This window comes from Zootoca vivipara, chromosome 8 (genome assembly GCF_963506605.1).
Source record: "Zootoca vivipara chromosome 8, rZooViv1.1, whole genome shotgun sequence".
In the NCBI taxonomy this organism is placed as follows: Eukaryota; Metazoa; Chordata; class Lepidosauria; order Squamata; family Lacertidae; genus Zootoca; species Zootoca vivipara.
Window position 1 is genome coordinate 41,033,958 of NC_083283.1, and position 17,352 is coordinate 41,051,309.

Here is a 17,352-nt window from a genome sequence, read left to right on the forward strand (position 1 = left end):
ATGGCGGCTAACAGATTGAGATTGAATCCTGACAAGACAGAAGTACTGTTTGTGGGGGACAGGAGGCGGGCGAGTGTGGAGGACTCCCTGGTCCTGAATGGGGTAACTGTGCCCCTGAAAGACCAGGTGCGCAGCCTGGGAGTCATCTTAGACTCACAGCTGTCCATGGAGGCACAGGTCAACTCTGTGTCCAGGGCAGCTGTTTATCAGCTCCATCTGGTACGCAGGCTGAGTCCCTACCTGCCCACTGACTGTCTCTCCAGAGTGGTGCATGCTCTAGTTATCTCTCGCTTGGACTACTGCAATGCGCTCTACGTGGGGCTACCTTTGAAGGTGACCCGGAAACTACAACTAATCCAGAATGCGGCAGCTAGACTGGTGACTGGGAGCGGCCGCCGAGACCACATAACACCGGTCCTGAAAGACCTACATTGGCTCCCAGTACGTTTCCGAGCACAATTCAAAGTGTTGGTGTTGACCTTTAAAGCCCTAAACGGCCTCGGTCCGGTATACCTGAAGGAGCGTCTCCACCTCCATCATTCTGCCCGGACACTGAGGTCCAGCTCCGAGGGCCTTCTGGCGGTTCCCTCACTACGAGAAGCCAAGTTACAGGGAACCAGGCAGAGGGCCTTCTCGGTAGTGGCACCCACCCTGTGGAATGCCCTCCCACTAGAGGTCAAAGAGAACAACAATTACCAGACCTTTAGAAGGCATCTCAAGGCAGCCCTGTTTAGGGAAGCTTTTAATGTTTAATGGATTTCTGTATTTTAATGTTTGATGGATTTCTGTATTTTAGAATTTCTGTTTTGTTGGAAGCCGCCCAGAGTGGCTGGGGGAACCCGGCCAGATGGGCGGGGTATAAATAATAAATTATTATTATTATTATTATTATTATGTACTGTTTTAATATTCGGTTGGAAGCCGCCCAGAGTGGCTGGGGAAACCCAGCCAGATGGGCGGGGTATAAATAATATATTATTATTATTATTATTATTATTATTATTATTATTATTATTATTATTATATACTGATAATATCAAAATGTATTTTTAAAAATATAAATTGTCCAGTAGCACCTTAGAGACCAACTAAGTTTGTTCTTTGTATAAGCTTTCGTGTGCATGTATACTTCTTCAGATACCAAATACTGATAATATGTTATAGTGCAGGGATGGGGAACAGGAGGCTGCTGAACTACAACCCCCATCAGCCCCAGCCACCACAGCCAATGGTCAGGAATAATGGTTGTAGACCAGCAAACTCTGAAGAAGGACCACGTATTTCCCATCTCTGTTACAGGGTTTCAAAAGTCCCTATCTGGGGGCTGCTTCACCTAGTCTAGAGATGGCAGTTAGTGAACACTACATATTCACTCATTGGGGAAAGGATTCATAGTATCATAGTGGAAAAACACATGATACAATCCACCCTATCCATCTTGGAAACAAATCTCACTGCATTCAACAGGGCTAACTCCCAGGTAGGTGAGCGTATGACTGCAATCTTAAGCATTTTGAGTTGAGCAAAGTGTTTCCTGTTTTCCTATGTTTTATGGCATCATATATTACTGTATTTCACTGTTACAACAAATGGTGTGCTGCAATTATTCTATACACTTACTGTGGTTGATACAAAAGCTCAAGTTTATATCATGATGTATACACTGCATTAACACCAGTTGCTAAAGTGTTACAATTACAGATTCTGCACAAAAGAATAAGTGGACACAAATTTGACCCCAGATATGGTAATATTCAAAAGCCAATAAAGGAACCTTTCAGTCTCCAAGGATACTCTGCCACTGACCTCCAAGTGGCTACTCCCAAACAAAGAAACTTCAAAACTGAGGCTACAGTGTGAAACCATTGATTTAATTTATCAGAAGGTTCAATAGTATCACTTTTGGCTCAAATGAAGATCAGGGATTCCTCTCAGGCTACATTTGCTAATTAGTTAACCAATGCTAGGGTGTTTGTGTAATCACCAACATTGCCTTGTAGAATGGTCACTGTCAATAGCATAAGTAATTTTAGCATAAGTTACAATTTTAAATTTAATTTGCTTCTGATCTCATTGTTTGCTTTTTCACACTGAGAGAGATACTACGCTCCAGCAGTTCAGGATAACTGCTCATATATTTGACAAAGCAGACCTGAGTCCATGAAAGCCTATAATAATTTGTTAGCTTTTAAAGTGTCACAAGACTTTGTTGTCTTTATATGAGTTATGTGCAGAAGATCAAACTACAGTGGCAGTGCCTTATAGTCCCACCAAACACAGTACAAAACCACCTTTTTGAAAAGAATGTGCTTTGCAGCAGACATGAAACAGCAACAAAAAATGAACATAGTCGCAGACACATTTACCAATTAAGTATCGAATAGAAGGCAGCAAAACAGATTCAAAAGTCAAGCTATATAGCCAGCAGCCAGTCCTTCAAGCAGTCCACACAGACATTTACATTGCTGCACTGAACAGAGTGTGAAACTTCACAAAACACATACACAATACTGTACAGCAACACACATCTTACTGCATGCAGCAATGTTGCAGAGCCAATTTACAATGCAATCCTATACATGTCAACTCGGAGGCAAGCTCTATCGAGTCCAATGAGACTTACTTCCAGGTAAATGCAGTCTTAATTTGCAAGATTACAAAACACAGACAATTCAAAGCTTGGAAAGGATTTTTTAAAATGTGCACTAAAACAGTACAGTGGACACAGAAACGGGTGGGAAGGAATAGAAATATTTATTTTGCCAATGAATACTGGTGTCCTTAGAAACACAGTAGGCTTTTGAGGAATAGTATAATCAGGTATTTTCTAAGAACGGTGGATGGGAAACTATACGGTGCACAAGCAAACCCCTCACATTTAACACAAGCATGCCAAAATGTAGGTACAATCATTTGATACTTAAATTCATTAATACATAACATGGGGAGGAAGATTCTTAGAACATTTTGGCCAGCAGCATACTATCTCTTTCTACAGAGTGAAAAAGTGCATACAGGACTCTCAATTCTCCTCTCACTTTCATACACATGGAGAAATTTCTCTAACCAAAGTCACACACATACACATATAGCAGTAAACACTGCTTGTAATACATATACATGCTATGGAAGTAAATTCTGACCATCACACACACACACAAACACTACTCTGTTACACACGTGCTGTACAAAGGGAGTTGCCCCACGAAAAATATCGGGTTTTGTTTGCACATACATACAAATTAAATGATCACAGCTTTCATACCCATTATTAAGAATGAAGTAGAGTACATCTATTGCAGGCTGTCAACTACACAGAGACACACACGAATCCCGACGATAATGAATGAAAGAAGCACTATGGAGGAGTTCTAACGGGGTGAGAGACACTGCCCCTCGCTCTAGTTACTGTCCAGGTGAGGAAGAAATTCTCCTTCTTCCCCAATTTTCCAGATCAGTGTGAGGTTACATTACATCAATAACCAGGAGTGCTTATGGCTTGACCAAGTGAGGTGGGGAGGGGGCAGGCGGAAGAAGCTCGACATCTCTATTCAGAAACTATGAGTCCGGTAATGTGCGTGTTTCGTAGATCCCCTCTCCGCCCGCCTGTGGCCCTTCGCCGTACGGCCTTCTTACACCGGACGGAGGAGGGTCTTCCCTCCAGGCTGGCGGTAGACTAACTCACTACGGGACGTGGCATGCAGTCAGGCAGTCCACGAACAAAGTAGCTCCCCGAGCACAGCCGCTCCGCAGAGACTTCTTCTGCACGGAACATTGTTCCACGAGAACGCAGCCTCCGCTTCCCGTCTCGTCCGCGCCTCCAACACTCCCCGCGCGTAGCGCAGCATCCCCTGCCGCCGACGGCAACAATGTGAAGGCGCTCGGGTCGGGAGGGGGGGCTGGCTGGCTGGCTGCGCCAGGCGCCTCCCCGGCTCGCCCGCAGGAACAGCAGCCGGACGGGCAGGCCCCGCATGCACAAAGCTCCGGTCGCACCTACCAGGCGGGCAGCCTCGGCCCAGGTGCGGTCCTTCTTCTTCCTCTTGTCTTTCATGTTTGCATCTCATTGAGATGGTTCTAGGGGGGGCGGGGGCGGGACGGAACGTGCGGGGACGGGGCGGGGGGAGGGCGGGGGAGCCCGAGGGTCCCGCACAGACAACGAGGCGGTGACGTGGAGTCCGAGAACCCCCGAGGGAGGGGCGCGGGGACGGCGAGCGGGCGGGGGGCTGGGCAGGCTCGGGCTCGGGCTCGGGCTCGCGCTCCCGCAGCGGCGGCGGCGGCGACACAGCTGACAGCTTGAGGGATGCTCCGCTACGCAAGTCACAACAATGCACTATGACGTCACGCCAGGGAATGGCGACTGCACAAAACATCCCAGCCGAGGCCGTCGAGCTCGCGAGCAAAGCGCACGAGACGCGCACAGGGAAGAAAGGGCTGCCCGAGATCTCGCGAGAGCTGCCGGAGACCCTCGCTTCGACCCACTCCCAATCCCCTCCGCCGCTTTCCCTTTCAAGCTCCCCCCGCCCTCTTTCGCTTTGCACATAGAGCGGGAAACAAGACTACATGTCCCAAGGTGCACCGCGGCTGCTCTTGGTACGTTTTCCTTTCCTTTTGTTCTTAAAGCCAGCATCTTGCATCCCGGGATTTGTAGTCAGAAAGAAACTCCCAGTCCCAGCCGGGATCGGGTTTTTGTCCCTCCGTCCTCGCCCCCTGCGCCGCGAGCCTAGTAGTCCCAGCTGCCGGGCCGCCCACAAAGCGAGCGCAGGCAAGAAGGCGGAGGCAGTGGGGCTGCTCCTCGCCTCGTAGCCCGGGAAGCCGTTGCGAGGAGTGGTCGCTGCCTTTGCCTGCTCACCTGGGCACTTTTGGCTCTCTTGTGATGGCGCGGCGCTTGGGACGGCTCTCGGGGGGCTCCCCCCCCCTTGCCCCTGGCAGGAGCTTCCTTGTAGCCGCCACGATTCTGCGGTCCCTGGGAGATCCCCGTCCTGAGGGAGGGGACAGGTGAGCAGAAGAGGGATGGAGCAAGGAACAGGTTCCAGCTGCAAGGGGCTGCTGCTGGCCACATTGACATGGGACACACGCGTACGCAGAACCGGGGAGGCCTTGGTGCCTACCCCGCCCCCAGCTACTCTAGGAACATAGGAAGCTATTGCCTTCTACTGAGTCAGACCAGTGGTCCATTCTGCTCAGTATTGTCTACTGTGTCCGCACTGCCTGGCAGTGGCTCTCTGGGCTTTCTCCTGGAAATGGCAGGGAATGGGATCGAACCAGGCGTTTTTCTTCTGCACGCAAAGCAGGTGCTCTGCCACAGCTTCCTCCCCCAACGGCCCTAGAGTCGCTTGGTGTGTTTGTGGGAAGAGTAAGATCACAAACATTTCCCTCGTCCCTTGGAGCTAAAGTGGAGGGAAAAGCCAGTTACTGTACGTACCTCATTTGCACGGAACCAGCCTTTTTCTCTTGGCATTCACTCTTCCTTGCTGTGCTTATCTCTATTCCTCTCCCTTGCCTGCCCCTATTTTTAGTAAGCCTTAATACATCCCAGTACAGTATTGCATTGAAAGAGCTCAGTGCCCTCCTGTGATGAATACATTTCAGTGGGCATTCTCATGTGTCAAGGCAGTGCTGTGTTACTCACTTTTCAGAGGCGGTTCCAGTGCCATTCCAGTCACCATTTAGTGGTTGCTTCCCACTGCTTTTCCTTATACACCAGGTGTTTCCTAAAGGTGCCTAGTCAACAGCCCAATACAAGGGTAATAGGTAAACAAAGGAATTGCAGCACATCCAAAACTATACAATTGCACAATAAATGTTATTTCTATATACCTAGATCTATTTATGGCAGCAACTTTTACACAAACATTTTAATGCTAGATAATTTTGCAATTTGTTTTTATATATTGCCTTGAAGACTAGGTAAGTAAAAATTAAACATATATGAAAATTGAGGTGTGTGGAAATCCGTTTCAGACAAAAGTGCTGAGGAAGTGTGCTGTAATTATGAGTAAATGCTTTTAGGATCACAGCCAAATGCTGTGGGGGCATAATAATTTCAATGGAATGGATCGCAAGGACTGATTGTTAGCTTTTGAAAAAAGTTGGTTATGCTAGGTCTGAAAGCATTGGTCAGTTAATCAGTGAGATTAATGCTATGATTGGAGTTTGTATTTAAAATTCCAATCATAGCATTAATCTCACTGATTAACTGATCAATGCTTTCAACCCTATTCTATTTTCACTGGGACCACTTGACCAAAGCTGCTTTGATTTTGTGCTCCTCCTATTGGAAGTTGTTTCAACCTTCAACAGGCTGGCAGAAGAAATTATATTTTGTGCCTGCTTTGACTTTTCCTATGTGAAAGATGGGGAGAGTTGAGGATATGGCACCCACCAGTATGAAATAGTTTTAGAACCATATGGATACAGTCCTTCAAGAATGAAGAAGAGCAAGATCTCTGGGGTCAGAATTTATTACAAATATCCAATAATGAGATTTTCTAGCACTCAATCTTTAATTGTTTAATTGGTCTTCTAAATATTAATAAATTAAAGCACCCTAGTTAATGAACTTTTGTTGTTTAGTCGTGTCCGACTCTTCGTGACCCCATGGACCTTAGCACGCCAGGCACTCCTGTCTTCCACTGCCTCCCGCAGTTTGGTCAAACTCATGTTCGTAGCTTTGAGAACACTGTCCAACCATCTTGTCCTCTGTCGTCCCCTTCTCCTAGTGCCCTCAGTCTTTCCCAACATCAGGGTCTTTTCCAGGGAGTCTTCTCTTCTCATGAGGTGGCCAAAGTATTGGAGCCTCAGCTTCACAATCTGTTCCTCCAGTGAGCACTCAGGGCTGATTTCCTTCGGAATGGATAGGTTTGATCTTCTTGCAGTCCATGGGACTCTCAAGAGTCTCCTCCAGCACCATAATTCAAAAGCATCAATTCTTCAGCGATCAGCCTTCTTTATGGTCCAGCTCTCACTTCCATACATCACTACTGGGAAAACCATAGCTTTAACTATATGGACCTTTGTAGGCAAGGTGATGTCTCTGCTTTTTAAGATGCTGTCTAGGTTTGTCATTGCTTTTCTCCCAAGAAGCAGGCGCCTTTTAATTTTGTGACTGCTGTCACCATCTGCAGTGATCAAGAAGCCCAAGAAAGTAAAATCTCTTACTGCCTCCATTCCAATACTTTGGCCATCTCATGAGAAGAGAAGACTCCCTGGAAAAGACCCTGATGTTGGGAAAGATTGAGGGCACTAGGAGAAGGGAACGACAGAGGATGAGATGGTTGGACAGTGTTCTCAAAGCTACAAACATGAGTTTGACCAAAAGAAGCAATAAAAATACAATTAAAAATGAACTAAAAGTCTTTATTAATTTGGTTGTGTAAACATGTTATTGAAGGGACGCAGGTAGCGCTGTGGTTTAAACCACTGAGCCTAGGTCTTGCCGATCAGAAGGTTGGCGGTTCGAATCCCTGCGACAGGGTGATCTCCTGTTGTTCAGTCCCTGCTCCTGCCCACCTAGCAGTTTGAAAGCATGTCAAAGGGCAAGTAGATAAATAGGTACCACTCCAGCGGGAAGGTAAACAGTGTTTCCATGCGCTGCTCTGGTTCACCAGAAGCGGCTTTGTCATGCTACATGACCCGGAAGCTGTACACCGGCTCCCTCGGCCTATAGAGCGAGATGAGCGCTGCAACCCCAGAGTCGTCCGCAACTGGACTTAACAGTCAGGGGTCCTTTACTTTTACCTTTAAACATGTGATTATTATTATTGGCCTGTTTGGCTAATGAGCCCCCACTGCGTTACTTCAGATATCAGACAAAAAGTTAGAAAATAGAAGCAGCATGTCTGCTGATGTAAATAAGAAATGTGACTATTACCCCCAACCTTCTACAAGTCATCCTTGGTATGGCCTAGCCCAGGGGTTTCCAAACTAGGGTTCATGGCAAGCTTTATTCAGGTGGTTCGCAATGTGTCTCATGAAAACAGCTACAATTTGAATTTTAACGAAGTCTAAGGAATTCTAGTTGCAGTACAGTAAAATACAATGTAAGAAATAAAAGAAGCAATAAAAATACAATTAAAAATCACACAGCACCTAGCACTACATATTACAATTGCTATAACAGGCAAAGAAAACACTAAGTGGTCCACCAAGACTCAGCAATTTTCAAGTGGACTGGGGAGCGGGGAGGGGTTGGGAACCAATGCCTTAGTCCTCAGCAGTTGTTCAATATAATATAATTGAACAACTTGAACTTACATTTGAAAGCATACTTCTTGTACCTATGAAGACACAGTATCATTTTTGTATATTTGTATAGTCAACCCCAAATCAAATCAAATCTTTATTGCGTTAGCATACAGCCATAGCAAAATAAAACAATACAAACATGCCAGAGACCAGCAATGAAACATAATTTAAGGCGGTATTGTTGGCGTAATAGCATTTAAATTACCCTAAGACAATGATGCAAAGGTTTAGGTGCCAGCCCCAAAAATCTAATATGCGGATACCTGTATATGTGAAGCATAAAATAGCCCAAAATAGGCTCGAGACATTGAGTTAAAAATATAAAAGAGAGCATTAAAACAGGTCCAGGCATAGGACACACTACCCTGTCAGGGTAGCCCTGAGTTTCAGAGCCTGCACTATGAAGATTGCCACCCCACGTGAAATTTGGGGATTAGCGTCCACAAGAAGCGATTTCAAACAGTCTTCCTTAGATGTAATGGTGGACGGGATCAAGAGGAGGAGCTTAGATTTTATTGGCTCATAAATGGGGCAGTAGAAAAAGAAATGTATGAAGTCCTCTATTTCATTCATTGTGCATGGGCATAGACGCTGAGTAATAGGGGTCTTAGAGTAAATCTCCTGCAGGAAGGCCGTGGGTATAGTCAACCCCATTATTTAATTACACTTCAAATGATACATGTTTAGTGTATTACCTGCTTCACGAAGAAAATATAAATACAAACATTTAATTGTATACATTTGTATAAAGTTAGTCTTTCACTTGGAATAATTATTAAAACAATTTTGATGGTAACAATTTATATCAGCCAGTAAAAATATGTTTTTAAATGTAGCAGCTTACGCTACAATTCAGTGATTGTATTATATGATTCCTTTTCTAGGGTCTTAGGGGTTATAGCAAGGACAGGAAGACAAAACTATAAGGTATATTGTAAGAGAGTATATAACAAGTAATAAAGGTTTGTGGGCTGTAGGCTTTATAGGTCAATTATTCAAACAACTGGCTATTAGGTTAGACTCACTAATTAGAATAAAAACCTGTTAGAAAGGCTGTTTTGGGGAATAAAAGATTTCTAATGCCTATTAAAAAAGATAATATTGCTTTTATAGCCTCCTGGCTTTGTCAACTCATTTGGCAAGTTGGAATTATTAAAATTATTTTGTTATCCCTCAATTATGCTATCATTTATGATAAGTAAAGTGTATCAGACATAATTATTAAAAATGGACAGTAAAAAAATAATCTACTTCATGGTTCATGTCTGCTCTGAATTCATTAAGACCAAATGTCTATCTGTATCAAGGAAAGAGCATGCAGAATTGAGTATCTTATGGAGAAAATAGTGCTAAAATCACTCTCTTAGATATTTATACATATTGAAGATATTTATAGTGTGCTATCTTAAGATAATAAATTATTAATATAATGTTATCAACTTAATAGTAAATTATTGCCATGCCATACTGCAAGTAAAACAAAATGAGTGCAAGGATCCTGTGCATACCAGTATTCTTTCGAATGCCAATCCCTAAAACATTAGATGGAAGTAAGAGCTACTTTGCATGGCCAAACTGTTGTGAATGAGTGATGGAATTCACACAACTTTTGACACATGTTGCGCAGTTTCGCCTACACTTACCATGCCACTACAAAGCTGCTGGAGTGAATGCAGCACAGCTGCAAGTTAGGCGCATGTGGCAGCAATGCAACAATTCATTTTCATGTGTATTTCCCCCCTTTATTTTGTAATTTGTACTAAAACACAACAGATGAAATGTGATCCACAATAATATACATGATAAAATTTTGGCACTTTTATGTTTAAAATTCAGACTCTCAGTTTACTTTTAGCACTGCAAACATTACTCAATTTGTTACACTGGCAATTTTCCATTCTCCGATTAATATTTCATATAGAAAATAAAGATTTTGCCCTTTCTTTCTTTTTTAACCAAAGGCTAGATTTTAATAGCTTTCCAGAATCTTATTCTCACAGTATATTTTCTCCCTCTTTAATTGCTTCAGTATGTTTCAGAATCTGTTGACTCAAACTGTGAAAAGCTCTGTTTCAGAGAAGCATGTATTTCATTTCAAAGCCAAACAGTTTCCTGATTTGGGAATGTGGGGGTTGCAGCTGACACGCTATTCTTCTGAAGACATTATTAATATCATCTAATATATTCTTGTTGCTCCGAAATAAAAGGTGACACTGTCACAGAGTAATTTATGTATTAATTATAGCTGACGTTTCTTTTCTTTAGCATTCTAACTTTTGATCTGTATCTGCCTAACAGAATTGTAAGTTCCATGTGCTGATTTGACACTTCTAAAGAAATGACATAATCTACAAGATTAAAATCAGAGAAGTGACAAACATATTTCATCTAAAACAGGGATGGGGAACCTTTGACCCTCCAGATGTCACTGAACTACTATTCCTATCAGTCACAGACATCATTCGCAATGGTCAGAAATGATGGGAGTTGGAATCCAACAAGGTCTGGTGGTCAACAAGTTCCCCATCACGAAAGCACCCAGCCCTCTCCCTGATCACTTTCTATCTCACTCTGTTTATGATTAAATGATACTACTTTATGTAATTTTGCCTCTGGGTGTGTGCGCGCGTTCTAGACATTTGTTCTTCAGAGATTTGCCCCTACTAACCTCCAAATTGCTTTACAATCCCTCACTTGTTCTCTGCCAAACATAAGAAGCCCTATTAACAAGCAGTAGGGCTTAAACTGCTAGAATAAGGACCTTCTGAAAAGATTCCATGAGAAGAATTGACCCCACCACCATTTTTTGAGAAGGGTCATATACCATTCTCATTGGGCCCTTAAGCACCATTATAGCAATCTCTGTCAGAAAAAGAGCTCTTTAAAAGTTTGAAAGGTCACATTAGATGCTTGCCCAATTTCATTTGTAGTTCCAGAATATCAAGTTCAATAATAATATTGTTAACACTGTAATTTGCTTTGAGAAGGATAATGAATTATGATGGTTGGCATAGACAGCGAACAACTATGTGCTGGCTATACATTTGAAATTGCCCTTGGCCATTGCTATGCATATGGGTAAACACTATCAACCAGCCTGAACATGGCTATAGGTACAGTTGTTCCATTTTTACTGCAACTAATCAAAGTACAGTCATTATCATGAAGATGGCTGCTGGTTGTTGGGTTTTTCTTTATACACTCAGTGTAGCAGATGGAAGCATCACACTCCTAGAGGGTAGTCCACTAGTAATGGACAGCCCATCCTATTTCTCTCTCACTGCTTGACACCGTTCACTTATTTGTCATCTAAGGCAAGGGGTATAAGATTCCCTTGTGGCAATGGAAGAGGACCACCAGCCTAGGAACCAGGACAGCTCAGAAATCAGATTAAGCAGTCTATTTAAAACAAGTACAGTAATACCTCTGGTTATGAAGCGTCCTTCTTGCGAACGTTTAAGTTACGAGGTCCACTAACCTGGAAGTAGGTGCTCCTGGTTGCAAACTTTGCCCCGGGATGTGATCGAAAATCATGCGTTGGAGGCGTGGTGCGCGCAGTGGGGGGCCCCATTAGCAAAAGCGCACCTCAGGTTAAGAACGGTTTCAAGTTGAGAATGGACCTCGGGAACGAATTAAGTTCATAACCAGAGGTACCAGTGTACCTCTGAGAATGAGATAAGAGAAAGAAACAGAGATGCTGCACAATAAAAACTGAAATACAACCCGTAAACTAGAATAGTGGCCTAACTGATCCTACATTAGGCACAGTAACATAGAAAAACTTTCTCTGTGGTCTTCTCTGGCATTGGTAGTTTCAGGAGTTGAATGCAGGATGAGGGATCAAAAGGGGACAGTGGAATGTGGTCAATATTCCAGCTTTTAAGGGCTCTTGACTCAGGTCGGCTCTAATTTACATGCTACTCTTATGCATCCACTCACAACATGGGCACATATTTCAGGAAAGGGCGCTTAATTTTTTTTGGAAAGTTAGGAGGCAGACTGTCGCAGTGTCAACTACTACTGGCGGCTTTCAAAAAAATGTTTGCAAACCGGAACACTTACTTCTGGGTTTGTGGCGTTTGGGAGCCGATTTGTTCAGGAGCCAAGCCATTCGACTACCAAGGTACCACTGTATTATTGTTGTTATTATTATTAACTTTACAATGAAACACATAATAAAAAAGCCAATACAATGACAAACATAAGGAAATTGTATCAAGATTATATGTTTTAACTCCCTGAATGTTTCTCATCCAGGAATTAGATGACATGGTCACCATTTGCAAAGTCATCTATAATCACAAAGCTCGATGTTTATCATAGCTACCGTTCAATTCCATTGTGAAGAACACCTCCATACACAACATTTTCCTGTGATTAAATCAGTTTTTAAATCCTGTTCCCCTGCCTGCATTTGAACTTCTTTAACACATTTTGTGCAAAACTTATACAGTACACTGTCATGTGGAAGCTGCAGCGGCTAGAAATTGTGTGTAATTATGCTAAAATAGATGGACAAATATTCACACCCTCCCACTTTGTGTCTTTCAGTGGATACAAAACAAATCTGATATGTGAAGTGGTTGCCCACCTCTGCACATGTTCCAGCTTGCAAGATTCTTCTTAAATTGTGGTCCCCAGAACTGGACAGGTGTGTTCTGACCAAGGTAGAATAGAGTGGAATTATTGATCAGGACACTATACTTCTGCTGATGCAGCCTAGAATACCATTAGCTTTATGTGATGCACCACACTGTTGATCCGTGTTAAGCTTGTGGTTTTCTAAGACCCCTAGATCCTTTTCACATGTATTACTGGCAATCCAGGTGCAGAGCTTTACGTTTGCCCCTATTAAAATTCATTTTGTTAGTTTTGGCCCAGTTCTCCAATCTGTTAAGACCATCTTAAAACCTGTCTTTTGCCGCATTAGCTACCTGTCCCAGCTACCTACAAGTCTGATGAGCTTCATATCAATCCCTTTATTCAAGTCATTTATAAAGATGTTGAAGACCCAACACAGAACCACGTGGCACCAGACATAGCTGATGGAAGGCACTCCATGACACCAAAGCCACTTGCATTTCAAATGATGGCAATGGATCCAGAAGAATCCACAAACTGCATACAGCTCCTTCTGGGGGAGTGTGGATGGGACATTTTATAGCAAGGAAACAGTGCAGAGTGATTATATTATTAACTTTTCCTCCACCAGCTGCTTCCTCGCTCCAAATTACCTTGTCCCCTCCACCTAAGTCCTAAGCTGATGCCTCCCCCACCCCTACCTGTAAGGCACTCTGGGGAGTTCCAATGCTAAATTAGTTTCATTTCTTTTTTGATATTTGCAATATATTTGTAGAGTAGGGGAGGGCTGTGGAGCACAAAATGCAATAGAATTCTATTTATATATATCAATCTTATTTGTTTAATTCTTGAATCATACTATGGGAAATATAGTAACCTTTGAAGATGAATGTATATTATTAAGTATTAGGAAGAACAAAAAGGTCATTTTCCCTCTTCAATTTAGCATAAGTCTAGTTTGTAAGGCTCATTATTCTTTATTGACAGTTTATTCTCCTACATTAATAATAATTAAGAGATATTGACCAGAAATGCTGTGGAGTATGATAGAGTAGCTGTTATGGGCAAGTACTACTGGAGAGAGCATTTACCGTACCATATTTTTCCATGTATAAGCCGCCTCCATGTATAAGACAACCCCTATTTTTTAAAACTAAAAATTAAGAAAATGCACTATGCACTATCCATGTATAAGACAACCCCTTATTTTAAACTCCAAAAATTTAGGAAAAATATATAGTCTTAAACACGGAAAAATACAGTATGTAGGTTTCCTGTCTAGACCTGCCTCAGTTAGACATCTGTATTTCACAATCCAAGACATCAACATTCTTTCTTTTGAGAGAAAGAGGTTTATATAAGAGCAGATTTCATCATATCTGAAGACATGCTATGTGATGGCAAATGTATGTTCACCACTGCTTGTGGATACAGCAAGGTGTTGTGACCCACCCCAGCTTTGGTATGTTCCTGTAACATACATATAGCCGAAAACATGGTATTTGCCTCATGCATATTATGATTTTATATCTAAATGTAATGAAGCTGGGAGTTGGAGGCATAACAGTAAGAAGCATCATGAGTATACCTATGAACCACAGTTTGCTGTGTTAAATGCGAATATCATAGCTGCTTTCTGATTAAAATTGATCCTTATCATTTTTGTACAGTGGCACAAGCATTCTTTTTAGAAACCATAAGGTGCTTAGTCATTTATTACATTCCTTTTAAGACTCTACAAATTGGCCATTACAGGTCTACAGAATTATTGTGCCGATAGTTGAATTTCATTGCTTAGGTCTCAAGACAAAAAATCATGCTATCTGTGAATTCTTATGAAAAACTTTAGTGAAGCAGGAACCTTCAAGTAATTTTAAATACTGCTTCAGTGATCGGTACATGAGGGCAGCCCTATTGGCTTTGATGAATGATGACTACATTAATTGGAATGGTTGTTACATCACAGTATTTTGCTTATATCTTATTCTATGTCAGTAGTTCCTGAACATTCCCCCCACAGACCACTTGAAAACTGCTGAGGGTCTTTGAGATCACATAATGATTTTACTGCCTTTGTGATGTATGCAGCCAATTGCTTCATGATTATGGTATTTTTACAAACACACCATGGATCACCTGAATGAAGCTTGCAGAGTACAGGTCATCCACAGACCACAGCTTGGGAACCTGTATCCTATATTGTTTGCTTGTTATTAATGGAAAATACTCAGAATTGCCATCTTTCCCCCAACAGAGTCTCTCTGTAGCTTGAGGAGCTGCATGGGGATGTAGCAATGTTCAAACAGTACCTGTTGAATTCTGCCCCACCCCCCACCCCAACTCAAAAGCAGACTGACACGGGGACAAATAGAAGAAGATGCCTTCACCCCGGTTTGGTTCCCCTTTATCCCATATCACAGCCCAACAAGACAACAACAAGTACCCCTGACAGCATATGAATCAATCTGGCTAAAAAGGTAAAGGAAAAGGGACCCCTGACCATTAGGTCCGGTCGTGACTGACTCTGGGGTTGCGTTGCTCATCTCGCATTATTGGCCGAGGGAGCCGGTGTACAGCTTCCAGGTCATGTGGCCAGTATGACAAAGCTGCTTCTGGCAAACCAGAGCAGCACACGGAAACACCGTTTACCTTCCCGCCGGAGCGGTACCTATTTATCTACTTGCACTTTGATGTGCTTTTGAACTGCTAGGTTGGCAGGAGCTGGGACTGAGCAACGGGAGCTCACCCCGTCGCAGGGATTCGAACCACCGACCTTCTGATCAGCAAGCCCTAGGCTCAGTGGTTTAACCCACAGCGCCACCTGCGTCCCTATCAATCTGGCTAACCTGATTCAAAAATACACACTCACACCCTGTTCACACACAAAAAGAATTCTCACTACAGCCAACCACAGACACCCTAAGCCACACCTAACCCCTCTCACCACCAAGGAAATACAACAAGTGAATAGTAAGAGAACCCATACAAGCAACGCTGACACAACCCCTCACACACACCAAGTAGAATAATAGAAGCATAACCACCCGATCCCAACCCACTCGCCACTCCCCCTCTCCCCCTTTTTTCTTTTCTTCTTCTTCCTAATTGCTTAAACCAATTCATAAACCAAGAATTTATACATTGACCACTAATAATGAAACATATATTGTAGATATTTTTCCACATTTATTATGCTATTTTTGTGATATACAAATGACATGAGAAAACTTGGTATACTTATTTGTATAACATTATTCTTGTCTATAAAATCCTATAAAAGCACAGTGCTTCTTTCCGGGGAAAAAGGTTATCAACCCTGGAATCATTGCAAAAAGATGGATATCAAGATACCACAGGACTATCAAGAGAGTTCTTTACAACTAAAGTCCTTTGTCCATGCAACAACTAGGTAGGAGTGTGATCTGACATATACCCACTTACTTGGGAGTAAGCCCCATTGAACTCAATAGAACTTGTGAGAAGACATGCATAGTTATGCAATGTTCCTTTGTCCAGCCCACAACTCCAACCACACAATGCTTCCAGAAAAAATCTTAATGATAGGCCCCTTTATTGTAATGAGATGGCCAAAGTAATTCAGGTGGCACTGAAAATTATATAGAGTGTGGTTTTTTTTTTACTTATTAAAACAATAAGTTTGCTTCTGTTTCTTGAGTTGACTTTTATCAGGGAGGAGTGTCACAGTCAAAGAGTTCTCAAACCTACCATTAAAAAAATAAAAATAAAAAAATTAGCTTTACATTGAGCAATGTTTCTTATTTCCTGCTTTCCTGTCTCTGTAGCTGCCCCATGACATAAATTTCTTAGGGCTGCATACAATATCACAGATATGCAGTGGACATTTTAATCTCTTTAAACATGGTAAAAAAATAGGAATGAAATTTAGAATATTTAAAAACCAAAGAAAGACCAGATATGATGGCAGATAAAAATTGCAAAAGAACACATAGACAGGTATATTCTTTAACATCCTTGCTTTAGTTATTATAGTTAATTATGTCTACAGTAAACTTTGTGTTCCCAGGCCTATCAGTACAGCAGTGAAACCAGGCCCACTCAAGACAAGTTAGTAGATTCTGGGTACTCGGGGGACTCTGCTGGTATGCAGAAAATATTAGTCTGTGATCCAAAAATAAAAGGGGATGTGAAGCTCAGCTCAATGAGGATGCTCAACTAAGCATCATTTTAACATCATTTTTGTTAAAAGAGAGGAAAAGCAGAAAAGGTATGGGAGGAAATTGGTTTGCTTGAGCCTCTAACAGCAGTTTATCGCATCTGATGGAGATTAGGGAGTATATATGTCTGTGGGACCCTAATTCCTCACCCTCTCTAAATCTCTTAAAGACTCTCACTAGTAAATCCAGAAGAATCTGTAGTGGGAGAGATTAATTAGTACTGGAAGAAAGCCAGTGATCCAAATGAATTCCTCCCTTCCCAAGGGCTTTTTAAGCTGCAGATTGGGGAGAGCCCCCAACAACTTATCTCACCCTGGAAAGGTACATGTAA

At 42.5% G+C, this 17,352-nt stretch overlaps 1 protein-coding gene across 1 annotated transcript in view; it reads right to left on the bottom strand.

Moving 5' to 3' along the window:
* The window catches only part of ASXL3 (ASXL transcriptional regulator 3), a 99,897-nt gene extending 95,834 nt beyond the window's left edge, over nt 1–4,063 (bottom strand). Inside the window, exon 1 of the mRNA XM_035125483.2 lies at nt 3,998–4,063. Coding sequence (XP_034981374.2) covers nt 3,998–4,051 — 54 coding nt within the window. The 5' untranslated portion in view covers nt 4,052–4,063. The remainder of the gene's footprint in view (nt 1–3,997) is intronic.
* Between the last annotated feature and the right edge of the window lie 13,289 nt (nt 4,064–17,352).